The 15,865-nt window shown below is 42.1% G+C and overlaps 1 protein-coding gene across 1 annotated transcript in view; it reads right to left on the bottom strand.

Moving 5' to 3' along the window:
- Positions 1–15,865, bottom strand: part of LOC311038673 (NACHT, LRR and PYD domains-containing protein 3-like) — a gene marked incomplete at its 3' end in the record, with an annotated part of 53,415 nt that overhangs the window by 31,922 nt on the left and 5,628 nt on the right. Inside the window, exon 2 of the mRNA XM_084048243.1 lies at positions 15,524–15,628. Within this exon, the coding sequence (XP_083904369.1) occupies positions 15,524–15,628 (105 nt within the window). The remainder of the gene's footprint in view (positions 1–15,523; positions 15,629–15,865) is intronic.

Below are 15,865 nucleotides of genomic sequence, written 5' to 3'. Positions count from 1 at the left end.
TGATAGCAGAGTTCCTCAGCTTATTTGGAATACTGTAGTGTAGGCTACACAGTATATCATTAACATAACCGGTTTTGCTAGCAGGTTCCCTTCCCCCCTACAGTCTGTCTGTCACACACACACACACACACACACACACACACACACACACACACGCGCGCGCTACCTGGTCTACCTGCACAGCCTTTGTGATCTACTGGCAGCAGCTAAGCTAGTGTCCCTTAACAAAGAGAAGAGAGTACATTTCTCTTAACAATGTTACCAGTTGTGTAGAGTTGTATTGTATTTGTATTGTTGATGTTTTGTCAATGAAGAAAAATAAATAAAAATAAGGAGAAGATTCTCTTTGGCTTGCAGAGTACATCTTAATGGTGTCACTGTGATGTGATGACCCCACAATACATTTTTATTTCCACACAACAACTCTAAGGTATATTAATGACATAGTTCAAAGTTGAAAATGGGTGGTATTCCCCTTTAACAACAAGAAACAAAGGTTATTATTGTTCATCATTAGTTTCCCATTTTCATCCCATTTTTCATAAGTAAGGCAAGTCATAATCAGTTTGACCTTTTATTTTACAACAAACAGGGCAGAATAGACATGTACTGTAACAAAAAAAGCAGTTACAGGTATTGTAAGGGCAGCAACAACAGTAATGATGATTAACAGGTGAAAAAAAAAAAGTATTCCTGTCCCTCCTTACATGGACCATATTATGTACAAAATATTAAAACAACAGTATCAGTTCAAACTATGCAGTATCAGTATAGTGTTGTCATGAGAAAGAACATTGGCATGTTTTAAGGCAACTTTCTGGTCTCACATTCCACTATGCCCTCCATTATTTTCTACAATCTTCGGGAGGACCTTGGCCAAACGACTTATAACATTATTACATGTTGCTACAGTAAGTTTGTTATAATACCTGTGACTGCTTAGCAGTCACATGTATATTCTGCCCTGTTTGTTGTAAAATAAAAGGTAAAACTGATTCTGACTTCCCTAATATTATAGGTGGCCAGTAGCCGCAAATTGCAACACTAGATTGTTTTTTAATTTGACGAATCTAGGGTTGCAATACCTCCCATAAAATCTCTACAGTGGATTTTTAGGAAACAAACACTTGCAGATAGAAAGAGGATAATTCAAGCTTTCCATAGAGCCGCAATGTTGGTGAGTTTAACGTTGTTTAATACAATCAGATAGCAAACCCCTTTTTTTGCATTGGCTGCCTATGGGAGGTATTGCAACCCTAGATTCAACAAATGTAAAAATCTTGTGTTGCAATTTGCAGTTAGGTGGCCAGTGTCATGAAGAGGTAATTTTGATTTCCTCATTCACACTCTGTTCAAGAGCTGAATGGCTGAAGCAACTTTACATATCAAAAGCCCCCCAAAGAGTTGACTACTGAAAGTCTGAAAGCCTGACCCCCCCCCCCCCCCCCTCTTTGTCTGTCTGCCTGCCCTGTCTGTCTGCCCTGTCTTGTCTGTCTGTCTGTCTGTCTGTCTGTCTGTCTGTCTGTCTGTCTGTCTGTCTGTCTGTCTGTCTGTCTGTCTGTCTGTCTGTCTGTCTGTCTGTCTGTCTGTCTGTCTGTCTGTCTGTCTGTCTGTCTGTCTGTCTGTCTGACCCCTCTGTCTGTCTGCCCCCTCTTGTCTGCCCTGTCTGTCTGTCTGTCTGTCTGTCTGTCTGCCTGCCTGCCCCCTGTCTGTCTGTCTGTCTGTCTGTCTGTCTGCTTGCGTCTGTCTGTCTGTCTGTCTGTCTCTGACACTAAATAATAATACATATTCAGAATAAGAAAAATAATACAAGGGAACAAGGACAAAATGATCAAAATGATCATTATAGAGAGAGAGAGAGAACTTGTAAACTTGCTACCCCTTGTGGCAGCAAAGGGAATCATAGATTTCAAAATAATTCAGCATTTTAAATGCCCTTTTTTGTCCCTCTTATTGCCCTGGGAATCCCCTGAAAATTTACTGTTTTGCCGATGGCAGGACATGTGAAGTTTTGAAGTGGCACATCTGTACTTGTATTTGGTATTAAATCACCTCTAGGTAGAACACAGACAATGTATTCTGTGGATTTATGTATCACATGTTGAAGGATGTTGTCATTGGTCAACAGATTCTTACATATATGTTAGAATACTGTGATATTTAGAATGTATCAGTATCACTTACAATATCAGTTTAACCACTTAAACCCTTGATACTTAAACAGACTTGACTTGCACTGTACTTGTTAAGTTTTTTTCCCCATCTACATCAAATCTCTTTTGCCAATATAGCAGCTGTGAGCTTGTAGATCTGCCATTTTTGACGAATGTCCCCCCCCCCAGAATAGGGATGCTGGGGTTCAAGTAGTTAAACGTCAACCTGTCTTAATGGAAACAGATTATTCTCTCAAGTTGTCCTCGTGGGGGAAAGGTTCACATATTTATGTAGCATAATATGACATAAAGTTCTAAAAATTAACCACGTCATTCAGGGGTGGTGTGGATGAACAAAGTTATTTACAGGGGTGTCCGAGTCAAAAACGTTTGAGATTCACTGATCTAATGCACTCTTAGATCCTTAAAGTCGGCCATATACATCCTTTCACACACACATTCATACACCGATGGAGGAGGAAACCATGCAAGGCACCAACCTGCTCAACAGGAGCAATTAGGGGTTCAGCGTCTTGCTCAAGGACACTACTACACTAACTCTGGGGTAGCCCTCCAGCCCGGGATCGAACTGGGAACCTTGTGGTTTCCAGTTCACTCTACCCGGCCACTCTACCCCTGAGCCACTGCTGCCCCACGCTATAGTCACAGTCACAGTCACAGTGATAGTCATAGTCATAGTCATAGTCATAGTCACAGTCACAGTCACAGTCATAGTCATAGTCATAGTCATAGTCATAGTCACAGTCACAGTCACAGTCACCAGAGCAGAGAAATGATGTCCTGGGGGACGGCACTAGACTGTAGATGAGGTAAAAGCTGCTTTAAGGTGTAATCACTTTGTGACTTTTCTCACTCCATTTAAGATAGCAATGCTGCAACAATGTACCAGACCACACCTCATTTAAAGACCCCCACACCTACAGTATGGACACACACCAGACCACACCTCATTTAAAGACCCCCACACCTACAGTATGAACACACACCAGACCACACCTCATTTAAAGACCCCCACACCTACAGTATGAACACACACCAGACCACACCTCATTTAAAGACCCCCACACCTACAGTATGGACACACACCAGACCACACCTCATTTAAAGACCACCACACCTACAGTATGGACACACCAGACCACACCTCATTTAAAGACCCCCACACCTACAGTATGGACACACACCAGACCACACCTCATTTAAAGATCCCCACACCTACAGTATGGACACACACCAGACCACACCTCATTTAAAGACCCCCACACCTACAGTATGAACACACACCAGACCACACCTCATTTAAAGATCCCCACACCTACAGTATGAACACACACCAGACCACACCTCATTTAAAGACCCCCACACCTACAGTATGAACACACACCAGACCACACCTCATTTAAAGACCCCCACACCTACAGTATGAACACACACCAGACCACACCTCATTTAAAGACCCCCACACCTACAGTATGAACACACACCAGACCACACCTCATTTAAAGACCCCCACACCTACAGTATGGACACACACCAGACCACACCTCATTTAAAGACCACCACACCTACAGTATGGACACACACCAGACCACACCTCATTTAAAGACCCCCACACCTACAGTATGAACACACACCAGACCACACCTCATTTAAAGACCCCCACACCTACAGTATGAACACACACCAGACCACACCTCATTTAAAGACCAACACACCTACAGTATGAACACACACCAGACCACACCTCATTTAAAGACCACCACACCTACAGTATGAACACACACCAGACCACACCTCATTTAAAGACCACCACACCTACAGTATGAACACACACCAGACCACACCTCATTTAAAGACCAACACACCTACAGTATGAACACACACCAGACCACACCTCATTTAAAGACCCCCACACCTACAGTATGAACACACACCAGACCACACCTCATTTAAAGACCCCCACACCTACAGTATGAACACACACCAGACCACACCTCATTTAAAGACCCCCACACCTACAGTATGAACACACACCAGACCACACCTCATTTAAAGACCCCCACACCTACAGTATGGACACACACCAGACCACACCTCATTTAAAGACCACCACACCTACAGTATGGACACACACCAGACCACACCTCATTTAAAGACCCCCACACCTACAGTATGAACACACACCAGACCACACCTCATTTAAAGACCCCCACACCTACAGTATGAACACACACCAGACCACACCTCATTTAAAGACCAACACACCTACAGTATGAACACACACCAGACCACACCTCATTTAAAGACCACCACACCTACAGTATGAACACACACCAGACCACACCTCATTTAAAGACCACCACACCTACAGTATGAACACACACCAGACCACACCTCATTTAAAGACCAACACACCTACAGTATGAACACACACCAGACCACACCTCATTTAAAGACCCCCACACCTACAGTATGAACACACACCAGACCACACCTCATTTAAAGACCAACACACCTACAGTATGAACACACACCAGACCACACCTAATTTAAAGACCACCACACCTACAGTATGGACACACACCAGACCACACCTCATTTAAAGACCACCACACCTACAGTATGGACACACACCAGACCACACCTCATTTAAAGACCCCCACACCTACAGTATGGACACACACCAGACCACACCTCATTTAAAGACCAACACACCTACAGTATGGACAGACACCAGACCACACCTCATTTAAAGACCCCCACACCTACAGTATGGACACACACCAGACCACACCTCATTTAAAGACCCCCACACCTACAGTATGAACACACACCAGACCACACCTCATTTAAAGACCACCACACCTACAGTATGGACACACACCAGACCACACCTCATTTAAAGACCCCCACACCTACAGTATGAACACACACCAGACCACACCTCATTTAAAGACCCCCACACCTACAGTATGAACACACACCAGACCACACCTCATTTAAAGACCAACACACCTACAGTATGAACACACACCAGACCACACCTCATTTAAAGACCACCACACCTACAGTATGAACACACACCAGACCACACCTCATTTAAAGACCAACACACCTACAGTATGAACACACACCAGACCACACCTCATTTAAAGACCACCACACCTACAGTATGGACACACACCAGACCACACCTCATTTAAAGACCAACACACCTACAGTATGAACACACACCAGACCACACCTCATTTAAAGACCACCACACCTACAGTATGGACAGACACCAGACCACACCTCATTTAAAGACCCCCACACCTACAGTATGGACACACACCAGACCACACCTCATTTAAAGACCCCCACACCTACAGTATGAACACACACCAGACCACACCTCATTTAAAGACCACCACACCTACAGTATGGACACACACCAGACCACACCTCATTTAAAGACCACCACACCTACAGTATGGACACACACCAGACCACACCTCATTTAAAGACCCCCACACCTACAGTATGAACACACACCAGACCACACCTCATTTAAAGACCCCCACACCTACAGTATGAACACACACCAGACCACACCTCATTTAAAGACCAACACACCTACAGTATGAACACACACCAGACCACACCTCATTTAAAGACCACCACACCTACAGTATGAACACACACCAGACCACACCTCATTTAAAGACCCCCACACCTACAGTATGGACACACACCAGACCACACCTCATTTAAAGACCACCACACCTACAGTATGGACACACACCAGACCACACCTCATTTAAAGACCCCCACACCTACAGTATGAACACACACCAGACCACACCTCATTTAAAGACCCCCACACCTACAGTATGAACACACACCAGACCACACCTCATTTAAAGACCAACACACCTACAGTATGAACACACACCAGACCACACCTCATTTAAAGACCACCACACCTACAGTATGAACACACACCAGACCACACCTCATTTAAAGACCAACACACCTACAGTATGAACACACACCAGACCACACCTCATTTAAAGACCAACACACCTACAGTATGAACACACACCAGACCACACCTCATTTAAAGACCACCACACCTACAGTAAGGACACACACCAGACCACACCTCATTTAAAGACCACCACACCTACAGTATGGACACACACCAGACCACACCTCATTTAAAGACCACCACACCTACAGTATGGACACACACCAGACCACACCTCATTTAAAGACCACCACACCTACAGTATGAACACACACCAGACCACACCTCATTTAAAGACCACCACACCTACAGTATGGACAGACACCAGACCACACCTCATTTAAAGACCACCACACCTACACTATGAACACACACCAGACCACACCTCATTTATAGACCACCACACCTACAGTATGGACAGACACCAGACCACACCTCATTTAAAGACCACCACACCTACAGTATGGACACACACCAGACCACACCTCATTTAAAGACCACCACACCTACAGTATGGACACACAGATGGTGGGGTGTATTTGGTACTTGTACAACATAAAGGAAAACTGGCAGACAAAGACTCACTCACTGCATACACATTAAGGAAAACTCCTATTTATTGTCTCCGCCAGTGTGGTGGTGAGTATGTTTTCGTCTCCGTCCTTCCGTGTGTGTGTTCGTCTCAGCCAAGCTAACATTGGTCAAGCTTCACGTGACACGTGACAATATGTTGTCACCAATGCATTGATTGGCTAGCGAGACGCATGATGAAATAAAAACCTATAAATAGATGACGCACTTCAAAAAATCATTTATATTTTTTGAAGTGAGCTTCCATCAGCCAAGCTAACATTGGTCAAGTGACACGTGACAATATGTAATATAAATAGGTAAGACAGGATTAATCAGGAACAGTACTGGCGGAGACCTGTGCTCCGAGGAGCACATTTTCTAGTTTTAAATAATCATAATGTGCTCTGTGCTCATAGTGAAGGGTGAGCAAAGGTTTCTCTCCTGGGACCTTCATCAGTGTTATCAGGGTGCACTGACTTCAGATAGCACTGATGAAGGTCCCAGGAGTGAAACGTTTGCTTATTTAAATTCAGACCTCACTATGAGCACAGAGCGCATTATGAGCATTTAAAATAAAGACATTATATTGTCTTAAGTATGTCTAAGGTGTTTTCCTTTATGTTTATACAGTGAGTGAGTATTTTTCTGACGGTTTTCCTTCATGTTTTTGAGACCAACGCACCTGCAGTCAACCTTGACCAAAGGACAATGAAGGGCTCAACAGTTTTCCCTGTTCTTTAGTATTTGTACAACATGAACACTATGGCCAACAAGATGGACTGATAAAGAGATATTGCTCAGTGTGTGTGTGTGTGTGTGTGTGCGTGTGTGTGTGTGTGTGTGTGTGTGTGTGTGTGTGTTATAGTGGTGATTGTGACATCAGAGCAGCAGCCAGCAGACAGACTGAAGCACTGTTATGGTTTTAATTAATCATTAACATTAAAGACAACATGGCCGTAGTGGTTAGTAAATGTATAACTGTGTGTATTTTGTGCAGTTTGTCATCTGTATGTTTTGCTCTGATTTCTCAAATGATTTTAATTCATGACATGAATGCAGTGGTGGAAAAAAGTACTCTGTTTTTTTTTTACTTAAGTAAAAGTATCAATACGGCAATGTATACATACTCTGTTACAAGTAAAAGTACAAAAGTATTGGCATCAAAATGTACTTAAAGTACCAAAAGTAAAAGTACTCATTAATGCAGAACCTGCAGCAGTAATTATTTATACTTTAAACAAACTGTATTTCAGACCAAAAATAAAACACAAAACTGTTGCTTTTGAAATTAAATGCAGTATTTTATCTGACCCAATATTAATCAAACAAAATAATAATTCAATTCAATTAAACGAGCAGTACACTTCAACATACAACATACACATTAACAAACTCTTTTTCTTTCTATTTTGCGTTGCGGGTTCTCCAAAAGTAATCCAAAAGACAGGGCACCAACCTTGTGGGGGGGCACCAAACAACGTAAAAAAAGAATAATAAACGGCGAAAAAACACTGCATCAGCCCCCCCCCCAAGCACTGGGCACCACGAAGGGTCAGGACATTCGTCCTGGGCAGTTTTAAATAGTATAGTTTTTATTTTTTTTATTTTTTTAATAGTATAGTTTGTTGATTACTTGTGATGCAGTAATGGTCTGTTTTCTTTTCCTTCTTTTTTTTTTTTAAAGGTCTTAAAAGTCCTTAAACTGTCACTTTACTGTCATCTGGGGACCACCCAAAAAACATGTGGGGACCCCCCTGGGGATCCCAACCCACAGGTTGAGATCCACTGATTTAGACCCTGAAGTGTACGGTCAGTGTTGCCAGCTTTTGTGAGAGAAATAAGCAACCAAGTGGGTCTATGAAAACGGGTCTATGAAAAGCAACTATAGACCACAACATGAGCACTTTAAAGGTGTTGTATGCAACATTAAGCCTAAATTTAAAAAAATATTTATATATATATTGTTTGCATTTTTTCCCCTCTGTCAGCCACTATATAATGATGCTGGGGTGTTTTCCTGCATTGAAACACAGGCCTCTTTCTGAAATCCGTATTTTCCCTATTGTTTATGTTTGTCCGGGACGTAAATTAACGCACGCATGTGCGCATCCGTGCGTGTCCGTGTGACTCTATGGAAGTCTATGGAAGCATCAAACGAACTGCACAAACAAACAATACAGGGAAAATACGGTTTTCAGAAAGAGGGCTGTGTTTCAATGCAGGAAAACACCCCAGCATCATTATATAGTGGCTGATAGAGGGGAAAAAATGCAAAATATATATAAATAAATATTTTTTTAAATTTAGGCTTAATGTTGCCTACAATACCTTTAAACCTATACATCGCCTATTTGAAAATAGCCAATGCATCTTTGGGGTCCATTAGCTCTGGTCCATAGCGTTATAAGGAGTTGGAGAACTCCTTCTAACACTATGGACCAGAGCTAAGGGGTCCATGACATGAAACTATTTGAGAACCACTGTTGGTTTAAATAAGAAATAAAACATGTGGAAGCAAGCCCAAATATGCAACAACACATAGTCATGTGATCAACACAGACTTGTCCGATTTTCCATTTTCCATCCTGATTGGCTAAGATTGGATTCCAAAGTTTGCAGGATTGGTTTGTTTTGAACAAAATGCCTCAAATCATCAACGCAGCATAAGATTTCTGTCCAATTTTGCGCACACATTCCCACTAGGCAGAGGAAGAAATGACACCCTTTTCACATTGGCCTGTTATAGCGCCACCAGCAGGTCTAATTTAGCAAAATACATTTTTCAAACAAAATGCCTCAAATCATGAATGCAGTGTCCGATTGAAAGGCCTAAGAACAAATGCCACCCTACTCACATTGGCCTATTATAGCGCCACCAGGAGGCCACAATAACATACCTGACATGGCGGAGACCTGTGCTCCGAGGAGCACTTTTTCTAGTTTTTGCTTGAGTTTTCGTAACAACCCTACAGGGTTCTGAAATCCCCCCAACATGTTTTCTAACAGAGGAATCCAGATCCAAAGTCGGCTCCCTTCTCATAAAATGAGATTAGGACAAACAACCGTACTGTTCTGCTATCCAACTTAAGCACGTAGCATTCCTATTCTGGGCATGTGATAGGCAGATCTACAAGCAAACGGTGTGTTGTGAGCCTGTAGATCTGCTATGTTTGGTGAAAGATTTGGTGTAGAGGGAAAGAAATGCAGGAAAAAAAGGTTATTTGAATATTATTTTAAGCATTTCTAATGGCTTTATGGTCATTTCATGTATGTTTACTTGCTCTGTAACAAATACATAGGTTTTAAACATCAGTGAATTTAGTGGCAGCAGTGGCAGGGTGAGCCGCATTGACCATCCCTCATTCAGGGTCCAGTGTGGGCTTGTCACACAGCCGTATAAAGGGCTGGCTGGCAGGGTAGCACGGACAACAGTGTTGTGGCATCTCTGGTCACATCCAGATTCACATACTAGACAAACTGATGACTGGTCAACAGCATATTAACATGTTTCACCAACTGACTCACCGCCTGAAGGGGAGAGAGGCCTCTTCATGGAGGGATGGGGTGGAGTCACAGCTCTTCTGACCTGTGGTGAGTTGCTTGATGAGACTGCTGATCCTCGGCCCCACCCTGCCTGGCAGAACATGGCTTTTGTTTGGGGAGGGGCCAGAGGGGCGGGACGTTGATTCACAGGACCTTTTTGTCACAATTGAAACAGACACAATAAAATCAGAGGTCTAAACATGTAATGATGTTATTATTGCTGACGTGAAACATTTGATTTGACCATCAAACTAGAGTAGATGTGGCAGCACAGATGTAGCAGTACAGATCAAATTAATAGTATTACTATAACAACATTGTATTGTATTTTAATGTCATTTCTCTGCTTTAGAGCCTCAGTGGTTCTTGAACATGATCTCAAACTGAGACCAGAGTTCTCGCTACAATGAACACATTGAACTTTAAACCAGGGGTCTTCAACGTTTTCAGGCCAAGGACCCCCTAGCTGAGAGAGAGATGAAGCAGGAGCAGGGACCCCCTACTTTATATTGTTTCAGATTCAAGTATTTTTTGACTTAGTCTTTTTTTCCCTCTACACCTATAGCCTCTTTGCCAAAAATAGCCGATCTACAAGCTCTCCACGCCTCGCAGCGCGAGGTGTTGTGAGCTTGTAGATCTGCTATTTTCGGCTAATGTTCCCCTCAGAAAATGAATTCTAGTGTTCAAGTGGTTAATGTAAAAAAACTAAATCCCTATAGTAGCTCTGAGGATCCCCTAGGGGTCCCGGACCCCCTGTTGAAGACCCCTGCTTTAAACAGTAATCCGGGGGTTCATGTTCCAGGGTCACATATACACACTTATTAATTTTCCAATCCTGTGTGTGTATTAGTTGTTATGCGTAACACACACACACACACACACACACACACACACACACACACACACACACACACACACACACACACACACACACACACACACACACACACACACACACACACACACACACACACACACACACACACACACACACAGTTCTAGACTGCTTGGCCCAACTGCCATGTCATACAAATAGCAGTTTTATTGTTTTGATAAGTTTAAAAAAAAAAAACTGAAATCAAAGGCAGTTTATAGGTGTATATGAACTAAAAAAACTATTAACACAAATATTCAACTTAAAACAAGCTGTTCTAATACAGCTGAGGTCATTCATAAATGAGATAAGGACAAACAACAGTATACTGTTCTGGTACCCAACTTAAAGGAGTAGTTCACCCAAAAAAATGTATTTTCCATCAATTGCACACCCCATGAAGCCTTGAATCCATGGATTCTTTTTAGTTTTTGTCACATTCCTAAGCTAATAATTGAATTCCCGTCTCCTACCGGCTAATGTATCCGGTAGGAGACACAAAGTAGATTATTTGTGTCTCCTACCGGAAATACACCCGGGTATCAAGTTCTTGGCTTAGGAATGCCACAGAAACTAAAATTAATATTTATTAATTAATTCAAGGCTTCATGGGGTGTGCAATTGATAGAAAATAGGTATTTTTGGGGGGTGAACTTCTCCTTTAAGCATGTAACATCCCCATTCTGGGCATGTGATAATAGGCAAACATTTGGCTTTAGCAGATCTACAAGCAAATGTTGTGTTGTGAGCTTGTAGATCTGCTATTTTTGGTGAAAGATGAGAAAATGAGCTGCATCCAACTTGAAAATTGACGATCTACAAGCTCACAACGTGTCTTCATAGAAAGACGTCATAGAAAAACAAGCCCAAAGTCGCTTATAATGAGCAGACATGGCAACACTGTGAGTGAGCGAGGCTGGGAAGCAGAGCACATTGGTCAGATGAAATACAACATTTAGAGGTTAGATTTATGTCATTTTTATGTCATTATTAGTATTAGGCCTAAAGGAGAGAAGTCGCTTGGCCAAATGATCCATTAACTATAGAACAACTAGACCATACCCGGTCGGTGCAGCGCATCCGTGGGGGGATATGCGCACATGATCTGGCAACCCGGGAGGCAGTTCGTCCCATAGCTGGGCAGCCCCGTAACCATGGCGACAGTGTTTGACACAAAAACGCTAATAAGAAGCTGAGATTTGATGAAATTGAAAAACGGGCTTCACAGTTGCGTTCAGATGGTAATGGTTAATGGCTGTGTGCAAAATCAGAGCAATTGGTCCAGCCAGTGAGGAGAACCGGGTAGCTTCACTCACGTACTCACCACTACAGAGGTTACTAGAATTATAGTAGGATAGTAGGATGGCCTATACAATCTAACAAGCTAACAATGAGCTATAGAATGTCCGGGTTTCTCAAAATCGGTCAGATTGGCCGCTTAGTCACGCAAGTGTTAAGGTGGGGTCTGCATGTGTTAAGTGTTAAGGTGGGTCTGCATGTGTTAAGTGTTAAGTGTTAAGGTGGGGTCTGCATGTGTTAAGTGTTAAGGTGGGGTCTGCATGTGTTAAGTGTTAAGGTGGGGTCTGCATGTGTTAAGTGTTAAGGTGGGTCTGCATGTGTTAAGTGTTAAGGTGGGGTCTGCATGTGTTAAGTGTTAAGGTGGGGTCTGCATGTGTTAAGTGTTAAGGTGGGGTCTGCATGTGTTAAGTGTTAAGGTGGGGTCTGCATGTGTTAAGTGTTAAGGTGGGGTCTGCATGTGTTAAGTGTTAAGGTGGGGTCTGCATGTGTTAAGTGTTAAGGTGGGGTCTGCATGTGTTAAGTGTTAAGGTGGGGTCTGCATGTGTTAAGTGTTAAGGTGGGTCTGCATGTGTTAAGTGTTAAGGTGGGGTCTGCATGTGTTAAGTGTTAAGGTGGGGTCTGCATGTGTTAAGTGTTAAGGTGGGGTCTGCATGTGTTAAGTGTTAAGGTGGGTCTGCATGTGTTAAGTGTTAAGGTGGGGTCTGCATGTGTTAAGTGTTAAGGTGGGGTCTGCATGTGTTAAGTGTTAAGGTGGGTCTGCATGTGTTAAGTGTTAAGGTGGGGTCTGCATGTGTTAAGTGTTAAGGTGGGGTCTGCATGTGTTAAGTGTTAAGGTGGGTCTGCATGTGTTAAGTGTTAAGGTGGGGTCTGCATGTGTTAAGTGTTAAGGTGGGGTCTGCATGTGTTAAGTGTTAAGGTGGGGTCTGCATGTGTTAAGTGTTAAGGTGGGGTCTGCATGTTGCCCATCTATGGTTTTAGACAATATATTCCACATTGAAAAAGATTGATGAAAAATAAACATAAATATGAAGCAGATAAAACATGTTGAATGGTTATTATAAATGTGTATTTATTCTAACAGGTTGTAAACGTGTCTAAAGAGGTTTACTGTAGATTATAATAATAGTTAATGTTTAATAGACACTAAAACCACCTGACCTCTATAATGTTGGCCTGATATCATTCTGATGTTGTTAGACTTTGATACTGATCATGTTTAAACAGCTCATATGACCATAATCATGATCTTTCAAAAATAGCAGATCTACAAGCTTGTAGCGCGGCACAAAGTGACGCACTATGAGCTTGTATACAGTAGCTGCTATTTTTGAATAGCCAAAGTATACATTTTTTTGCTCAAATCTAAAATGACACAGATACTTTACCGGTCTTAATGGGTTAACTTAATGATGCCTACGGGTCAATACTGATATATTATTATTTCAGCTGTTTCAATTCCAAACAGTTACAGTTACAGTTCTTTGTATTTTTTTTAGGTCCAATGTATTTGTTCATACATTTAATATTACTAAATGAAATTTGAAAAAAGGAATACATAAAAATAAAATCTTACACTGAATAATATTTTTTGAATATCCCTACATTGTGACTATTCTGGGCAATTTGAGTAATGTGGTTTACAGTGTACTACTGGTGAGAGTGCAGATACTCAATATGGTCTCTGTAGTGAGGGAGGACATTTAGTGACCCTCTCCATCATCACAGTTTGTCCTCCTCTGCTCTACTCATACACTCTGTCTTAACCCATTGTTTTATTATAAAAGAAATGTTGGCATAATGTCAATACATTCCCCACACATTTCTGCGCTGCATTGCTGTTGTATCCTATTGGCTCACCTGCCAGTGAGGAGCCCCCACCAGGAGGACGAAGCGCCAGACAAAGCCTGTTCTACACTGTTTAGCCTACGGCCATGTTGTAAAAACAGGGCTTTTATTTTTAGCGGCGCTAAAAGCAGGATCCTGCTCTATACCGGACTTTGTCCGTGTTCACCGTCAACGCTCTGATTGGTCAGACCCGTCAACGCTCTGATTGGTCAGACCCGTCAACGCTCTGATTGGTCAGACCCGTCAACCCTCTGATTGGTCAGACCCGTCAACAAAGTGATTGGTCAAGCTTCACGTGACACATGGCTATAAACACATTATAAACACATATCGATGATAAAATGTATCTAAGGCGCCGCTACCTTCACACAGGGTGTGATTTTTTTGATAAGTTTCAAAAATAAAACAAACTGGCAAACAAAGGCAATTTATAGGTGGATAAACTAAATAACAATATATAATAAATATTCAATTTAAAGGGGCATGAAACCCAGTTAAGGTTACAGTACAGTAGATTAAAAACATGGCAGACTAGTAAGCAACACAGCTGCACCAAACTAATTTCAGCTGTGTGCTTACATCACTGTGCTATAAGGTCAGTGTTATGCCATGTTTTTAATGTTTTGACCCTGCTGTAGTGTTTAACCTGAGGTGGAAAACAAACAACAACATCAGCCTGGGGTTTCATGTCCCTTCAACAAGCTGTTGGTCAAATAATTAAGAACAGAATTCATAATATGAGATTAGGAGTCAGGAGGACAAACAACTGAGCTGTTCTGCTATCCAACTTAACCACATAGCATAGCATCCCTATTCTGGGCATGTGATAAATGAACATTATGCTAGAGCAGATCTACAAGATCTACAAGCTCACACCATGTTACAATGCATCCTCCATCAAGTGTTCACAACACTTCTTTTAATTCAAACTATTTCACACAGATAAAAGACGGGACATAACAGAATGAATGACATGCAGGAGATCAATAAAATGATTTAACACACACACACACACACACACACACACACACACACACACACACACACACACACACACACACACACACACACACACACACACACACACACACACACACACACACACACACACACACACACACACACACACACACACACACACACAGCTCTGGTTATTAGATGTGATGTTTTGAGAGAGAAACAATGCATCATAATGAATAGTCAGACCTGTGATCAGTAGAGTGGTGTCCATCTTTGAAGTCAATCTGTCCATCGTTGGACTTGGTGGACACACAGCTGGGTACAGGAGACTCTGGTCTCTGCTGATGAACCCTGACAGGATGATAAGCAAGATGAAACATTATATTTATGGATCCAGTTATATTTAAAATACTGTAGGATACACAACATGTACAGTAGGTTGTTAAATGAATTATCATTAGTCATATTTGATTTCAGACGTACTGTCGCACACAGATTTCTACCTAACTAAATGTTCCTCCATTTTGTATTTTCTTCAAAACAACGTTTTCACTACTCCTACAAATATGGTGAGGAGGGGGAAATGAG

The sequence above is a fragment of the Gymnoscopelus microlampas genome, assembly GCF_963454915.1.
Source record: "Gymnoscopelus microlampas genome assembly, chromosome: 22".
In the NCBI taxonomy this organism is placed as follows: Eukaryota; Metazoa; Chordata; class Actinopteri; order Myctophiformes; family Myctophidae; genus Gymnoscopelus; species Gymnoscopelus microlampas.
This window is presented reverse-complemented; position numbering and strand designations above follow the sequence as displayed.